Source organism: Electrona antarctica (assembly GCF_951216825.1).
Source record: "Electrona antarctica genome assembly, chromosome: 5".
In the NCBI taxonomy this organism is placed as follows: domain Eukaryota; kingdom Metazoa; phylum Chordata; class Actinopteri; order Myctophiformes; family Myctophidae; genus Electrona; species Electrona antarctica.
This window is the reverse complement of record NC_136810.1, coordinates 57,102,855-57,121,573: the sequence shown is the minus strand read 5'-3', so window position 1 is coordinate 57,121,573 and position 18,719 is coordinate 57,102,855. Positions and strand designations below refer to the sequence as shown.

At 43.8% G+C, this 18,719-nt stretch overlaps 1 protein-coding gene across 3 annotated transcripts in view; it reads left to right on the top strand.

The window, feature by feature from the left end:
• elmo3 (engulfment and cell motility 3) overlaps positions 1–18,719 on the top strand; it is a 66,625-nt gene that overhangs the window by 10,416 nt on the left and 37,490 nt on the right. For all 3 annotated transcript variants that reach the window (XR_013790097.1, XM_079501957.1, XM_079501956.1), the window contains exons 2-8: positions 2,469–2,577; positions 6,619–6,659; positions 7,426–7,498; positions 14,085–14,135; positions 14,605–14,774; positions 17,133–17,232; positions 18,287–18,438. Coding sequence is in view for 2 of the 3 variants with exons in the window: in XM_079501957.1 (XP_079358083.1) it covers positions 2,500–2,577; positions 6,619–6,659; positions 7,426–7,498; positions 14,085–14,135; positions 14,605–14,774; positions 17,133–17,232; positions 18,287–18,438 (665 nt within the window). In the remaining variant the exon portion in view is untranslated. The remainder of the gene's footprint in view (positions 1–2,468; positions 2,578–6,618; positions 6,660–7,425; positions 7,499–14,084; positions 14,136–14,604; positions 14,775–17,132; positions 17,233–18,286; positions 18,439–18,719) is intronic.

Genomic DNA, 18,719 nt, shown 5'->3' with positions numbered 1-18,719 from the left:
GGGGACCTTGTGGCCTTTCAAGAAAACCAGACTTTTGGCTAAGAAAGTAAGAGATTCAAATTGGGGTTAGGGTTAGTCGTAGGTTAGAGTTGGGCGTCAGGGTAGGTTAGTCTGGCGTGCTATCCCCTATTTTGCTCCACCTCTCATTTGTTTTGTAACAGGCGGTGGGTGACAGGACCAGGGTTCGCCGCCTGTATTTGTTTTTTTATTTTGTCCGAATTTAGATCAAACAAAAGAGAAATGAGGCATGTGTGCACTCTGCACAATATATTAACAAACATGACGCGCTGTGTATCAGTAGCTTTATTGCTGCAGTTTGTTTCACAGAGTCATAGTTGAGTCGTAGTTTAATCGATGAAGTGTCACATCTATGACACTGTACAAACAGTCCTGGATGAGCCCCTCCCCCTACCATGAAACATTATTATATCCACTGTTCAATTATATCCACTGGTCAATTCAAAGTTATGAATGGTAAATAGACTGCATTATATAGTGCTTTTATCCAAAGCGCTCATCGGGAGCGGTCAGGGGTTCAGTGTCTTACTCAAGGACACTTCGACACTTTGCATGTTCTCCCCGTGTCCCATAGGGTAGGTACCCTCACAAAAAAAACAGTAATCCTGGTCTCTAAACTACCTCCCCAGCCAGGGCGCCTGATGGAGGGGAAAGGAACTGGTCGGAAATAAACGTGTTCCTTCCACGCGCTACGTCCTGCCGGGGAAACTCTCCCCGGCTGTCAGGTGAAAAGAAGCAGCTTGGACTCCTCATGCCTAGAAGGAAGCATGAGGTCAGTCCGCTGCCTCCCCAGGTTGGCAGAGGAAGTGTAGTGCCCAGGATTACATTAGATAATTGACACTGGGTGAAAAAATGGGTTGCAAAACACACTACGACACTTAGTCAGGAAGAGCTCGGAATCGAACCTGGGTCCTTCAGATTCCAAGAAAATTCCTCCTGAGCCACTGCCGGAAGTTCCATTCTTTATGAGAAAAGCAAGGCCTGGGAGCTGAAGTTAGGATTATGGTTGTGATAAAAATTCTTAAAAAAATAAAAAAAAATGCTATTGATGTCCTCCCACTACCCATGTATGTCAAAGTGACAAATAGAAATAGGACAGTTTTTTTTTAGACAGAATGAAAGATTAAACCATTCTGGACGGGAACCCGTTTTGGAGTTTTAACTAAGCATTATTTAGCTATCGAAAAATAGCAGATCTACAAGCTCATAGCGCGCCACCGAGTGGCGCGCTACGAGCTTGTAGCTCTGCTATTTTTGAAAAATCGTGAAAATGCGGCACAAATCTTTGAATATATATATATTCTTTTCAGAAGACTTGAAGATTTGTTTTTATTTCGACGTCGGGTCTAAATGGGTTAACACTGTAGACACAAAACGACGGTCTTCTTCAGTGGCGTGCACAGACATTTAGAGGGGCAGGTGCTCAAGTGGAAAAAAGGGCACCTTGTGCAGCGCGTGGAACCGGCCGGTTGCCTTAACCCATTATGTTATGCTTTAGCTATTTAAAAATAGCAGATCTACAAGCTCATAGTGCGCCACCGAGTGGCGCGCTACGAGCTTGTAGGTCTGCTATTTTTGAAAAATCGAAGAACGACTGACATAGAAACAGCTTTTTCAGAAAACTGTCATTTTCAAACAGACATTTTTAGAATCTGATCTCAGGTCAAAAGAGATTTTGGGACCTAAATAATATATTAGAAGCTTTTTATCAAGAATTGATCAATATCACCATGGTCCACATACTGTACAAGTGTACTGTACACTACAAAAAAAAAGGAAAAAAAAGTGCCCTTTTTCAAAAGGGCACATTACCAAAAGGGCAGAGGGTGCTCTAGCACCCCCTAGTGTCTATCTGTGCACGCCGCTGGTCTTCTTCCCTTGCCTTGTCCGTGCTAGTGAGCTGTGTCTCTGGGAATCCGCTGAAAGAGGAACAGTTCCTGCACTTCTCTTTGAAAATGAAAGCTACTGTACAGTATGTTTTGTTACGAGTCATCCGTCATCACTGTCACATCACCCTATAGGCTGTCTGGTCCAGTGGCTGCCAAAGTTTCTAGGCCCGTGATCGACCCAAAAGACTCAAAAGAGTTTGGGTCTCCCCGGGACCCAAACTAGTGGAAATAGCAGACCTTACAAGAAGATCACAACGCTGTTGTCAGCTTCACTTGAAAAATGTAGCTTTTTTTTTGTTGGGGGGGGGGGGGGGGGGGTGTAATCGTATACATTTCGCCATTTGAAAATAGCCGATATATCGCGACGCATTGTGAGTTTGTAGGTCGGCTATTTTCAAGAGGTTTTTAATACATTTGACACTTTTACTCGAGTACATTTTTAATTCAGGACTTTTTAATTTTGTAACAAAGTATTTCTATATTGCAGTATTTAAAAAACATGTTTTACTTTTTCCACCACTGTAAAGAGATGACAGTCAGTGCTTCTGTTCCTTCTCCCAGGCCGTGTCACCACCAGCAGGGCGGCGCCAAGATGCCGCAGCAGAAGGACATTGTGAAGATCGCCATCCAGATGCCCGGGGCTTACCCGCAGCTCATACAACTGGACCAGGTAACACACACACACACACACACACACACGCACACACACACGTGATGGGGAGTGACACGCAGCAAAGGTCGTCGGGTATCCGCGACCCACTGTCAGGCTCGCATTGCAGCCCCTCTACAAGCTCATATAACGCGGCACTCGGTGAGCTTGTAGATCTGAGCTTGCAGATCTATTTTTGAAAAATCGTGAAAATGTGTGCCAGTCTTTGAATATATATTCTTTCACAGCAAACATTTTTCAACTCAAATCTTTGCTTCTGTAGGGTCCCTGGAACAACATATTTTGAGACGGGTGGTCGGCAGCCAAATACATATCATTCTGGGGCTCCTTGACATTAAATAGTTTGAGAATGAGAACCACTGCTATTGAAACATAGAGTTTTCAGAAAAATGTCATGATTTAGAAGACATTTGTAGAATCGGGTCCTTAAAGGGTTAACAACGATAAACTCATATTGCACCCCGACAGACAGCTCGGTTTTATCCTCTGTCTCTGCGAGCCCTTGTTTTCACGAAGCTCCAGTCCACCGTAGTCCTGTTTATGGGCAGCTCTCGGTCGATAAACTCTTGAGTTTCTCCTCCTTTTTAGCTGTGTTTATCTACATAAACACAGTGCTCGTTATCACCAGGAATGTGAGTGAATTTGTGTTGGACCGCACTCGTTTATACCTTGCTTGACGTCCTGCATAATTATGTGAAATTCCCATTTCAATGTTGAAGCAGTCCCAAGCAGGGGGTACACACGCACTACGCAGGACTTGACTTCACAGCTACCAGCGTAATTAGCAATGACATAATTTGTTTTCTGCACTTAACCCATTTTGTGCGGGAACCCCTTTTGGTGTTTTAAAGCATTATGTTATACTTTAGCTATTGAGTGCCGCGCTATGAACTTGTAGGTCTGCTATTTTTGAAAAATTGTGAAAATGTGCCTCAAATCATTGAATATATATTATTACAGAGTGAACAGTTTAACTCAAATCTTTGCTTCTCTTCTGGGGAGGTCCCTGGAACATCATATTTTCAGATGGGGGGGCGGAGCCGCGGAGGCATATTACATATAATTTTTGGGGTCCTTGACATGAAATATTGAGCACCACTGATACAGAAACATAAGGTTTTTCAGAAAACTGCCAGGATTTTGAAGACATTTTTTAAATTTCGACGTCAGGCCTAAATGGGTTAAACTCTTATTGCCATTACCACATTTTGAAACTTTTTCTTCAAAATTGTCAAATCTCAACCGCACTCCAATCCATCTGTATACTTTACTGACTGGAGCCCCCAGCGGTCTGTACTTGACCCCTTCCTTTCCCCCCTATCTACGTCAAATCTCTTTATCGGAAATAACCACATTTTCGACCCAGAATTGGGTTCAAGTGGAGGATATGTGCCCAAATGATAACACAGCGGAAATAACCGTGCCAGTTCATCAGAATCAGAATCACTTAGTTTGGCCCAGCCAGCCAGCAGCATCCACCACCACAAAACCCTCTCCGATTGGCCGACCTCCCCTGCAACCACTAATAACAGGGCATTTTACTGGGTCTACCACACAATCCCCAAGACATTTGATTGGCTGACCAGCGCGGTGACCACTAATGACAGCGTAGCTGGAAACCCAGACATGGAAGTTAGTCTGGGGATGTATTTATGTACTGAGACGGAGGCTCGCTTGTGCGAGCGAGCCTCCACAATTGTTGTTGTTTTCTGTTTTGTTTTTTTGCGAGTGTGGTAGTATAATCCATTTTGGGCGGGAACCCCTTTTGGTGTTAGCATTATGTTATGCTTTAGCTATTGAAAAATAGCAGATCTACAAGCTCGTAGCGCGCCACTTGGTGGCGCGCTACGAGCTTGTAGATTGTAGGTCTGCTATTTTTGAAAAATCGAAGAACGACTGACATAGACACATAGCTTTTTCAGAAAACTGTCAGGATGTAGAAGACATTTTTAGAATCTGATCTCAGGTCAAAATGGGATAATCCCATAAAAAGCATTTTATCACAGAGGTATGTACGCAGCGCCACAACAGAAAAAAATACATGCCGTTCATAGAGTGTGAAATTTAACACATATACGGTGAATAAAGCATACACATCACTGTGTGAAAAAATAAACATAAAAAACAGGTGCTGAGCACAGACAAATGTAAAGAGGTGTTCTTTGTTATTTGTATTGTTATTCCCACCGAATGTGACGTTTCAAGCCAAAGTGGCTCTTCCAATTGGACGAGGAAGAGTCACTTTGTCTTGAAACGTCAGCTTCGGTGAAAAAAAGTAAGCATGTTGATGTTCTCTTGTCCGTTAAAAATGAAATAAATGTATTACAAGACATATTTATATCAGCCAGATAATGTAATTTACGGCCCTAAACAAACATTAAAGTCCATAGACTTGGCCTATGATGATGTAATTTCGGAAAGCCATGCATCGGAGGTGCTGGCGCCCCCCCTCAAAAATAGCTTTGGAGCTCGATCCAGTGTGAAGACTCTGTTTTTAAGTGGTGCAACCACTTCCTTAAGTAGCTTTGTGTGTGCCTGGGTGGCTGGCTGGCTGGCTACCTGTGTCTGAGCACGGAAATTGCATTTGGTTGGTTTTCAAAACCAAGTGTCACTGTTGTGCAGCCTAACACACACATACTGTACATATTAAAGGAGAATTCCATACTAAAAGGCTTTCTTACCTTTCTTTGTAGTTGTTACGTCCCCACCAAAGAGGTCCAGGTGTTATTTTGTGGAAAAGCTCCTTATTGGCCATTTCCCCTACCATAAGCCCTAAATGAATTGCATTGAATTGAATGGGAATTGAATGGGGCTATGGGGTGTTGTGCTAATTCACTTATTTCCATCGCTCAAAATTATAATTTTTTTGTATATATCCTCTCTTCATAATGTAAATAATATCCCAAGCGGCACACTTTACTACTTATTTCGATGGAAATAAGCGAATTAGCACAACACCCCATAGCCCCATTCAATTCCCATTAAATTCAATGCAATTCATTGAGGGCTTATGGTATCTATGTAAAGCGCCTTGGATAAAGGCGCTATATAAATGCACCATTTACAGTACAGTACAGTAGAGGGACCCCCTGGCGACCCCCACATGGTAACTCTGTCATTTCTCAACCGTTTCGGACGCCGGGCGGCTCGCCGGAAACCGAGCCGGCACCCTGGGCGCGTTCCTGCGTGTCTGGAAGTTCTGGGGACCCCCACACGGAGTTGCACCATGCACTTACTTCACACGGGTGTGATTTTCTTTGAAATGTGACGGGTGACATGATGAATAGGGCTGACATTGAGGAACCAGGAATCGAGTTCCAACACATCTTGGAACCGTTTCTGGAGCCGGGTTTTATCACACTGTCAGTCAGAGCTGCTATGTTGTAGACTTCACGTCTGTATGCTATATGATACAATAACGGTGGTTCTCAAACGTTGTCATTTCTAGGAGAACAATAACCCATACGGGTCCATTTGGTTCCATTTGTACACTCTCAGAGTTACAGTCCTGTAAGGGTCCATTTGGAACCATATAGGAATAAATTGAGGGAACCGTTAAAGCAGGGGTTCTCAACCCGTGGGTCGCGACCCCTCGGGGGGTCGCCAAATTATTTTGGGGGGTCCCCAAATTATATATAAAAAAAAAAAAAAACGGAATGGATGGAAAATCAAAAATTAAGAGTTTACATGGTACACATAGTACATGCATACACCTTCCTAATGATTATATTTGGTTTCAGTATTTATTTATGGTGTATTGTCTCTATTATTAAGGTTATTGTAGCAGTCAATTTATATTGGGGGTCGGGAGGGGGCGGGGCGGGGGTCCTGAGACATTGCCAAAGCATTTCCGGGGGTCCCCGGGCAAAAACGTTGAGAACCCCTGCGTTAAAGGAATGGGACCGTTAAGAGGGAATTGTTAAGGAACGGGAATCGTTAAGATCCTAAAAGGATCCCAGCCCTGGACATGGAATGAAAGGAAATGTGTCGGTGTTTGTTTTGTCGTGACCACCTTGTGTTTTTTGTTGTGTTTCTCTACAGAAAAAGCCTCTCTCTGCTGTTATAAAGGAAGTCTGTGACGGGTGAGTGTAGAATACTGTATGTGCACTAGTATGTCATTTACTTAAGTACTGGACTTAACACGAGGCCTGCCAGGAACATAGACACGTAGAATAGCGTACGGTGCCACACCTGGAAAAGCCGTTTTAACAGCGATGTATTATTTAATGCATGTTTTAATACGATCGTATTAAAAGCTACCGTTCGTTAGCTCTGTTATGCTTCTGAGCCAATGGCCGCGGCCATTTTGAAGATGCGCGCGCATCCACTTACATTGGCTGCTCTGTTTTCAGACGGCTTTATCTCCATTGCAGGGGTCGCTTTGTCCCAGACAAGCGTTTTCAACGGCCTGTAGCAGGCGCTGTGATACTCGCGGTCCACTTTTTCCACCACCGACCGAGAGAACAAGCACCAGCTTCGTCAACACACACGGAATGGTTTCATAATAAAATGCGATTACGGATATTTGGCTCTTCAAAGTAAGTGTCACGCGCGATAAAACCCTGGCAGGACGCGGCGGAGGGATTGAATAATGGTAGCGGTCAAACGGTTAACACATTTTGTGCCCAAGACGTCCACAGACGTCATGGGAATTACCGCTATGTGGTGCCCAGGACGTCTGTGGACGTCTTAAAAAAAACGAAAAAACAAACCCTAAAAGAATGGGTCACTATTTTGAAAATGTTGAAAGGGCACACAAAATGTGAGTACTTTTTCCACCACTGCGGTCGATTGATCTGCCTGTTTATCTGTGTGTGTGTGTGTGTGTGTGTGTGTGTGTGTGTGTAGGTGGAATCTCCCAGGTCCTGATAACTATGCCCTGCAGTATGCAGATGGAGTACAGACGTACATCACTGAATCGGTGAGTCAATAGAGGGTATGTGTGTGACATCATCATCAAACCAGGAAGTTATGCAGGAATGCCTACTGAGTGGCAAAAAACTACTTTCTGGCCTTGACAGCCCATACATCCACACAGAAAAGTCCTATCTGATTGCATTAAACAACGTTAAACAATGTTAAACTCACTTTGCATGTTGCTTTGCCACTCGATTTGCCACTCGATGTGCCATTCACTTAAAGTATGCGCATACCCTCTGTAGCACCCAAATCCTAAATTTGTGGCACTACTGGTTGCCGACAGTCGGGTTGTATAGTTAAGACGTGTGCTCCAGGAAGTGATGTCCAGACATGTTGGTATAATGAGGATTTATTATCTGTCTCTGCAGGCCTAATCACTACAGCATACATATAAATAAATGCAATAAACGTACATGATCCACACAGCCTCCTAAACACAGTCAGAAAACTGTTTGCCTCTTGTCAGCAACACCTGCTGCTTGATTGAGACCTGATTAAATACCCTTCCAACCTTCACATTGACCACACCCCTCAGTGGACATCATTGGCCACAATTAGGAGACTCAAAATGGCGCTTACACACCCACCCCTAATTGCTACTGGTGTGAAAACAGAGCAATTCAAAAACATAAAAAATACAAAGAGCCATTAAACAACAAAACCAAAATTCAAAACCTTTTAAGCATTCATAACTCAGGCAATATTCAAAATTGCAAACATAAACTGGCCTACTTAGAGAGGGTGTATGAGTGTCAGAGACTTGCTTAAACAACTCAGGTGTCTTCTGCTTTGATCCTTTTTGTTCTTGAGCTCTCCCATCTTCTTTTCTTTCTCTTTCTTTGGCTCTGCCATTTTCCCTTCTTTCTCTCCTTTGAGCTTTTAGCTGCCATCTTCTTGACCACAGTCAGGGACATGTTGTTTTTGCTCCGTTCCTTGGAGGCGGACATGGCCTCGACGACCTGCTCAGCGATGTTGGGGCTGGTCTTCTTTGGTCGTGGAGCTGCTGCCTTCATGGCCTGCGCTGGAGAGAAGGATGGATGCTTTTGTATGAGTGGCTCTTCCACCACTCTGCTCAGCTTGGGCCTCTCACCAACAGCTGATTCTTCAGCTGAGCTGCTGATTGTAGCATCTTGTAGACCTACTGCCTGCATTTCCTGTGTTCCCTGCAGAGCCTCACCACCATTGTCACACTCATGAGCAACAACAGAGGCCCCAATAATACGAAATATATCACAATCATCGGCGGCAACAGAATACTCAATATCAAATGTGACATCATCATGGCACTTTTGACACCGATTGTTTGGAAAATACTTGTGCATGAAATAGTCATGAATTGTTTTCTGAGTGACTACTGGAGGTTCATCATCCAACCAAGAATCCATGTTCAAATGAACAAAAAGTCAGTTAAAAGTGCTCGTTTTTACCAATACTGGGTTTCCTCTGTATTGGCGGCCGTGCGCCGTTGAAACACACACACTTTGTCGGTCGGTGTGGATGATCTCCCGACTGCCAAGCGGTCCCGTCCGGCCCCGAAGATCTGCTGCTGCGGCCGTGCGGCGACAGTGCTGCCGATGTCCCCGGTGCACCCCTATAGCTCCGAGTTGAAATCGATCACCACCACCTCACAGCAACTTGTAGAGACGATCGCTCGCAGCTGCTGCCATCTCTGCAGATCCGTCCGGTTCTCACCAAACACACACACATGCCCTGTCTGTGTGTACTGTGTCCAATGTCCTCTTCTGAAACAACCCCGCTCGTTTGACTTGCTTCCTATAAACAAGTGTAGAACTAAGGCAGTTTTCTGACCTATTGTAGCACCCAAATCCTAAATTTGTGGCACTACTGGTTGCCGACAGTCGGGTTGTATAGTTAAGACGTGTGCTCCAGGAAGTGATGTCCAGACATGTTGGTATAATGAGGATTTATTATCTGTCTCTGCAGGCCTAATCACTACAGCATACATATAAATAAATGCAATAAACGTACATGATCCACACAGCCTCCTAAACACAGTCTGAAAACGTTTGCCTCTTGTCAGCAACACCTGCTGCTTGATTGAGACCTGATTAAATACCCTTCCAACCTTCACATTGACCACACCCCTCAGTGGACATCATTGGCCACAATTAGGAGACTCAAATGGCGCTTACACACCCACCCCTAATTGCTACTGGTGTGAAAAACAGAGCAATTCAAAAACATAAAAAAATACAAAGAGCCATTAAACAACAAAACCAAAATTCAAAACCTTTTAAGCATTCATAACTCAGGCAATATTCAAAATTGCAAACATAAACTGGCCTACTTAGAGAGGGTGTATGAGTGTCAGAGACTTGCTTTAACAACTCAGGTGTCTTCTGCTTTGATCCTTTTTGTTCTTGAGCTCTCCCATCTTCTTTTCTTTCTCTTTCTTTGGCTCTGCCATTTTCCCTTCTTTCTCTCCTTTGAGCTTTTAGCTGCCATCTTCTTGACCACAGTCAGGGACATGTTGTGGCTCCGTTCCTTGGAGGCGGACATGGCCTCGACGACCTGCTCAGCGATGTTGGGGCTGGTCTTCTTTGGTCGTGGAGCTGCTGCCTTCATGGCCTGAGCTGGAGAGAAGGATGGATGCTTTTGTATGAGTGGCTCTTCCACCACTCTGCTCAGCTTGGGCCTCTCACCAACAGCTGATTCTTCAGCTGAGCTGCTGATTGTAGCATCTTGTAGACCTACTGCCTGCATTTCCTGTGTTCCCTGCAGAGCCTCACCACCATTGTCACACTCATGAGCAACAACAGAGGCCCCAATAATATTAAATATGAAATCACAGTCAGGGACGGGATACTCAATAACAAATGTGAAATCATCATCATGGTACTTTTGACCCAGATTGTTTGGAAAATACTTGTGCATGAGATAGTCATGAATTGTTTTCTGAGTGACTACTGGAGCTTCATCATCCAACCAATAATCCATGTTCAAATGAACAAAGTCAGTTAAAAGTGCTTGTTTTTACCAATACTGGGTTTCCTCTGTATTGGCGGTCGTGCGCCGCTGAAACACACACTTTGTCGGTCGGTGTGGATGATCTCCCGACTGCCAAGCGGTCCCGTCCGGCCCCGAAGATCTGCTGCTGCTGCAGCGGCCGTGCGGCGACAGTGCTGCCGATGTCCCCGGTGCACCCCTATAGCGCCGAGTTGAAATCGATCACCACCACCTCACAGCAACTTGTAGAGATGATCACAGCTGCTGCCATCTCTGCAGATCCGTCCGGTTCTCACCAAACACACACACACACACCCTGTCTGTGTGTACTGTGTCCAATGTCCTCTTCTGAAACAACCCTGCTCGTTTGACTTGCTTCCTATAAACAAGTGTAGAACTAAGGCGGTTTTCAGACCTAATGTAGCGCCCAAATCCTAAATTTGTGGCACTACTGGTTGCCGACAGTCGGGTTGTATAGTTAAGACGTGTGCTCCAGGAAGTGATGTCCAGACATGTTGGTATAATGAGGATTTATTATCTGTCTCTGCAGGCCTAATCACTACAGCATACATATAAATAAATGCAATAAACATACATGATCCAAACAGCCTCCTAAACACAGTCTGAAAACGTTTGCCTCTTGTCAGCAACACCTGCTGCTTGATTGAGACCTGATTAAATACCCTTCCAACCTTCACATTGACCACACCCCTCAGTGGACATCATTGGCCACAATTAGGAGACTCAAATGGCGCTTACACACCCACCCCTAATTGCTACTGGTGTGAAAAACAGAGCAATTCAAAAACATAAAAAAATACAAAGAGCCATTAAACAACAAAACCAAAATTCAAAACCTTTTAAGCATTCATAACTCAGGCAATATTCAAAATTGCAAACATAAACTGGCCTACTTAGAGAGGGTGTATGAGTGTCAGAGACTTGCTTTAACAACTCAGGTGTCTTCTGCTTTGATCCTTTTTGTTCTTGAGCTCTCCCATCTTCTTTTCTTTCTCTTTCTTTGGCTCTGCCATTTTCCCTTCTTTCTCTCCTTTGAGCTTTTAGCTGCCATCTTCTTGACCACAGTCAGGGACATGTTGTGGCTCCGTTCCTTGGAGGCGGACATGGCCTCGACGACCTGCTCAGCGATGTTGGGGCTGGTCTTCTTTGGTCGTGGAGCTGCTGCCTTCATGGCCTGAGCTGGAGAGAAGGATGGATGCTTTTGTATGAGTGGCTCTTCCACCACTCTGCTCAGCTTGGGCCTCTCACCAACAGCTGATTCTTCAGCTGAGCTGCTGATTGTAGCATCTTGTAGACCTACTGCCTGCATTTCCTGTGTTCCCTGCAGAGCCTCACCACCATTGTCACACTCATGAGCAACAACAGAGGCCCCAATAATATTAAATATGAAATCACAGTCAGGGACGGGATACTCAATAACAAATGTGAAATCATCATCATGGTACTTTTGACCCAGATTGTTTGGAAAATACTTGTGCATGAGATAGTCATGAATTGTTTTCTGAGTGACTACTGGAGCTTCATCATCCAACCAATAATCCATGTTCAAATGAACAAAGTCAGTTAAAAGTGCTTGTTTTTACCAATACTGGGTTTCCTCTGTATTGGCGGTCGTGCGCCGCTGAAACACACACTTTGTCGGTCGGTGTGGATGATCTCCCGACTGCCAAGCGGTCCCGTCCGGCCCCGAAGATCTGCTGCTGCTGCAGCGGCCGTGCGGCGACAGTGCTGCCGATGTCCCCGGTGCACCCCTATAGCGCCGAGTTGAAATCGATCACCACCACCTCACAGCAACTTGTAGAGATGATCACAGCTGCTGCCATCTCTGCAGATCCGTCCGGTTCTCACCAAACACACACACACACACCCTGTCTGTGTGTACTGTGTCCAATGTCCTCTTCTGAAACAACCCTGCTCGTTTGACTTGCTTCCTATAAACAAGTGTAGAACTAAGGCGGTTTTCAGACCTAATGTAGCGCCCAAATCCTAAATTTGTGGCACTACTGGTTGCCGACAGTCGGGTTGTATAGTTAAGACGTGTGCTCCAGGAAGTGATGTCCAGACATGTTGGTATAATGAGGATTTATTATCTGTCTCTGCAGGCCTAATCACTACAGCATACATATAAATAAATGCAATAAACATACATGATCCAAACAGCCTCCTAAACACAGTCTGAAAACGTTTGCCTCTTGTCAGCAACACCTGCTGCTTGATTGAGACCTGATTAAATACCCTTCCAACCTTCACATTGACCACACCCCTCAGTGGACATCATTGGCCACAATTAGGAGACTCAAATGGCGCTTACACCCTCTATAAATCATCTTAGAATTCTAGCTGGTGTTAATTAATCCACTATGGTGTCAATCTCTGAACACAATCTGCAGGAATATTCAGGCAGCCAGGTAGATTTCACTGAGCTTAATCTTGGCGGAAATTCATTGAAAATTTGAAAGCTCCGAATGTGGCGTGCCCTTTGATACGTTTGTCTGATGCATGTAGAATGATGATGAATGAACAAAGACTTTTATGTACTGTATGTTGGTACATAATTCATTATATGTCTAAGAACGTGTGAGCAATGTGAGCAATGTGAGCTTTATGCCCCAAAACCAGTTGAGCTCCTAGCTTAACATTAGCATGTTCTCCAACAGTGTTGATTTCGTCGGCTAATACAGGGACGAAAAATGTTCGTCGACTACCTTTTTTCACTGACAAAAACTACATAAATAAACTAAATAAAAACTAAGCCATGATGACTAAACTATGACTAAATATACTGTCAATTTTGTCAACAAATAAAAACTAGACTAAAATGTTAGGAAGGGACTAGTGGACAAGAGATCCAGTATAAGTAAAAGACTCAAGACATTTTACACATGGTTGCATGGGATCCCTGGCATATATTTTTCTAATTGGGGTCCGTGGGCTCATCAGTGTCGATTTTGCCGATCTACAAGCTCACAACGCGTCGCAGCGCGACGCGTTGTGAGCTTGTAGATCTGCTATTTTCAGCAAGTGTAAAATCAGCCATTACGACGGCATCAAGGCCCGCCAAAATACATTTTAGTCGACTAAATCAACTGTAACTAGACGAACACTAAATCATTCCAGGTGACTAAAATGTGACAAACTAAATAAACTATTCAAGAGACTATGACTAAAACTAAAATATAAATCTGCTGCCAAAAACAACACTGTCCTCCGAAAGGGTCAAAGGTCGGTTCACAGACAGTCAACATCGCAGTAGTGTGTCTGCTATTATTACATCCAGGAAGTCTGTAATGGACAGATACCGTTTCACAGAGATAACACTCTCTCTCTCTCTCTCTCTCTCTCTCTCTCTCTCTCTCTCTCTCTCTCTCTCTCTCTCATGAAGTGTGTGTGTTATGTGTAAACAAAAGTTTTTTGTGTACTAATTTAAAATGTTTTCGTGTGTGTGTGTGTGTGTGTGTGTGTGTGTGTGTGTGTGTGTGTGTGTGTGTGTGTGTGTGTGTGTGTGTGTGTGTGTGTGTGTGTGTGTGTGTGTGTGTGTGTGTGTGTGTGTGTGTGTGTACTGTGTGTGTGTGTGTGTGTGTGTACTGTGTGTGTGGTAGAATCGTCTGGACATAAAGAACGGCTGCATTCTACGTCTGACAAAAGCACCGGTGAGGAAAATTTGACCTACCTCTCAACTAGCACTGACTGACTCACTCACTCACTCATTGACTCGCTCAATTTCCAATTCAAAGGAGAAAACATACGTTTCCATTGCCAAAGCAAGTGTGAAAAACAAAAATAATTTAAGACAGAAATGAGGAAAGTATATGTACAGTTGGAGGGGGTACACAGCATTGTGTAAACATAGCTGTGTCACAGTTTAACTTGTACAAATTGGCTTACAAAACCACTAATGGTAATGTTTGGTTAGAAAGGTACAGTATGTATACATGTTAGCTTTCTGAAACATTGGTTTAAACATGTTAAGCTTTTTTTTAATTCATAAAATAATTGTTGTTAATCACATTTTCTTTTTTGCCACAATAATCATGACATGTAATATTCATTTACATGTGTGTGTGTGTGTGTGTGTGTGACTGTGTGTGTGTGTGTGTGTGTGGGCGCGCGCGCGTGCAGGGCCGATGTGCAGAGGACCTCTACAAAGGCATCCAGAGCTCAGACTCGGGTGTCCGATGTGACTCGTTAAAACAGCTGGCCACCGTTTCAACCGACGTCACGTTTGCTCAAGAGTTCATCAGCCGAGACGGACACTCCCTATTGGTCAAGATAGTGGAGGATGCTAAAGAGTCAGTAAACCCTCTTGTCTGTCTGTCTGTGTGTGGTGCGTGTGTGTGCGTGTGTGTAGTACAAGGGCGAACAAGCAGGGGAAAAATAGCAGTTTGTAAGCCAAATAACTGTGTGTGTGTGTGTGTGTGTGTGTGTGTGTGTGTGTGTGTGTGTGTGTGTGTGTGTGTGTGTGTGTGTGTGTGTGTGTGTGTGTGTGTGTGTGTGTGTGTGTGTGTGTGTGTGTGTGTGTGTGTGTGTGTGTGTGTGTGTGTGTGTGTGCATGCGCGCGCGTGCGCATGCGCGTGCGTGCTAGGGTCATTTTTACTAGTTGACAAGTTGCCTAGTTTACTAGTCGACTAGTTGTTTAACTACCTATTATGTATTTTTTTTTGGAAATAAATGTGTACATTTAAAAACTGTGTACATTGGTGACTATAACTATAATCTACCTGATCTTGAGGCCTACAAAATCAGGAAAAAAAAAAATATATATATATATATATATATATATATTTTCCTTTCTTATCAACTAGTCAACTAGTACCAATAAGGTCGACTAGTGGATTTACTAGTCAGTAAACCCTCTTGTCTGTCTGTGTGTGTGTGGTGCGTGTGCGTTTGTGTGTGTAGTGCAAGGGAGAACAAGCAGGGGAAAAATAGCAGGCATTAAGCAAGACTAGTTGCTTAATGCCCTAGCATGCGCGTCATGATGAGAGTGCTGATATCAGCCCTTGAATCTGCCAGAGGAAGCACTTTAGAATCGTTTTTACTTTAATTTTGTCCAGACGTGTGTTTCTGGTGATTCCACTTATTCTCTTTAAATCATACAGCCGCTGTCCATGGTTTTGATCAGAACGGCGATGTTCTGTCCTAATTTCTGACTTAACCGAGCATCTCGTTTGGAATATTAACCCATTTTGACCTGAGATCAGATTCTAAAAATGTCTTCTACATCCTGACAGTTTTCTGAAAAAGCTATGTTTCTATGTCAGTCGTTCTTCGATTTTTCAAAAATAGCAGACCTGCTATTTAGTAGATCTGCTATTTTTCAATAGCTAAAGCATAACCTAATACTAACACCAAAAGGGGTTCCCGCCCCAAAATGGGTTAACGCTTCTAAAGAGAGATCAGACTTAGTAGCGCGAGGTAGTAACGGGACATTACGCCTCCCGGCTTTTGAGAGTAAAATCTGCCTTATCTGCTTGGCACTCTAGCGCCATTATTCTGAAAAATCCCCCGGTAAAAGTAGTGTTAATAAACATTTTCAGGTGGGTTGAAAATGTTCAGCCAATCGAACATTGATTGTATTCAATCTCCATTTATTTGTTTCATCACTTCCAATTTCACTTGTTTAATCAGTATCCTGACTGAGCTCTCTAGATCCTGATTGGATACAATGGGTATCCCAACTTTGAAAATGCATTTTCTGTTTACTAAAGAAGACAGGGAGACTCATGGTACATGAACAAATACTCTATGGCAGTGGTTTTCAACCAGTGGTCCGTGGGACCACCAGTGGTCATTGAGGGGGTTCCATGTGGTCCCCAGCTGAATGCTGAAGTTGGTAACCAAATGGACCCTTATAGATCTTGAACTCTTGCGAGCGTAAAATGCGTGCATTTTTACACTCAAGAGCGTAAAACATCTGCATTACTTAATTTACAAGAAGTCTACACAATTGGAGAATGTAGAAAAAATGTTATTTTGATCAATGTTTACCTGTTATCTCTCCTATGGTACCAACATCAATACAGAATGGAATTGTTGGACAAACTATTATCCAACGACAACAAAATATTCAAAGTTTTGGGTTTGGGAAGCTAAATGGTGCAGGTTCGTGGCTCAAATGCAGAATAAATAATTGGCCCTGATACGAAAAGGGTTGAAAACCACTGTTCTATCTATGGGTTCAAGGTTGTACTTTATTGTCTCATCTTGTGTACGTACAGGTACCAGCTCAGTGGCCTTGTGGTTAGAGTGTCCGCCCTGAAACTGGGAGGTCGGGGGTTCGATCCGTGTCATACCAAAGACTGTAAAAATGGGACCAAAAATGCCTCCCTGCTTGGCACTCAGCATCAAAGGGTTGGATTGGGGGGGGTCAAATTAATGAATCAAATGATTCCCGAGCGCGGCACGGCTGCAGCTCACCGCTCCCAAGAGATGGGTCAAATGCGGAGAACAAATTTCACTGCGGTAACGCGTGTGACAAATCGTTTGACTTTGAGTTACATAAGAGCAAAACTCATTTTTGTTTGGCTTCCTTCGGACAATGCAGCAGCATAGCAATGAGTGCCATCCATTCCTAATTGAAAGTAACGACTGTTATCGAGCTAATTTAAAGTAATGACTGAGTCATGTTCTGTTTGCTGTGTGGACAGAGCTCCAGTCATCATGACCCACACGCTGACGGGCTTCATGGAGCTGATGGATCATGGGATCGTTTCATGGGAAAACCTGTCGTGTGTCTTCATCAAGAAGGTATGCGTCTGCCTGTCTGTCTGTCTGTCTGTCTGTCTGTCTGTCTGGCTGGCTGTCTGTCTGTCTGTCTGTCTGTCTGTCTGTCTGTCTGCTTTTAACACATTTAGACCTGAGTAATCATCTGTGTCACCTTATAGCTTTTAACCACTTATTACTTATATTATTTGAAACTTGAAGCTTAGCTGTTGAAAAATAGCACATCTACACAAGCTTGTAGATCTGCTATTTTTGAAAAATTGTGAAAACGTGTGCAAATCTATGAATATTCTTTCACAGTGAACGTTTTTAACTCAAACATTTGCTTCTGGGTGGAGTGGGGGGGGGGGGGGGGGGGTCCCTGGAACAACATATTTTCAGATGGGGGTCCGTGGCCAAATACAGATAATTATGCGCGTCCTTGACATGAAAAAGTTTGAGCACCACTGATACGTTTTTCAGAAAACTGTCAGGATTTAGAAGACTTTTTTTTCTTTTTTTAATCGGCCTCCGGTCTAAATGGGTTAAAATTGGTTACTTGTTATTGTCCATTGTCTAACCCAGTGTTTCCCAAACTTTTTAATGTCCCACATTGACACTGCATTGAGCACACCCCCATTTGAAAAAGATATGCCAGAGACCCCCATAAGAGAAGGTTTTGACGGCTCTAGCAGTGATTCTCAACCTGTTTAATTTCAAGGACCCCCAGTTTGACATGCATTCATCTACGGACCCCCATTTAATGGCATTTCTATCTCTGGGACCCCCAATTTATATTGTAAAATCAATGTTAATGTAACTCTGAGAGCGTACAAATGGAACCAAATGGATCCGTTAGGATCCATTTGGTTCCATTTGTACACTCTCAGAGTTACAGACCCATAAGGGTCCTTTTCTTTTTTTTTCATGTTTATTTCGAATTTGCCAATAAAACAGAAACAATTCCTTGCATTTCGCATCACTTGGTTGGTTCCAAACTATCATTTAGCCCCCTGGAACAACTCCCTCAACGACCCCTGGGGGTCCCCCGACCCCACTTTGGGAACCGCTGGACTAACTTCCATTCCGTTTTTTTCAGATTGCCAGTTTCGTCAACGCCAAGGTGGCGGACGCCTCCATCCAGCAGGTGTCCCTGGACATCCTGGAGAGCATGGTGCTGAGCAGCCACAGCCTCTTCCTGCAGGTCAACCAGGAGGTCACTCTGGAGAGGCTTGTCGCTCACATGCAAGTGTACGTTCACCCAAAATACTTATTATCGTTTTTTTCGTGGTTGATCTTTCGTCCGACGGGTCATATTGCCAAAGACTATAAAAAAAATGGGACAATGAATAGATTACCGCAGTCGGTCCTGACGTCACTCGGTCATCCCCTGGTTCACGGAATGTAATTTCTCTATGGAGAATAACATTGGATCATCTTAGAATCGTCTCATATCTTAAATTGTGGTCCAAAAAGAAACAAACTGTCCTGGTGATATTGTCTGGGTGGTGGCTCTGTATCGTTTACAGTCA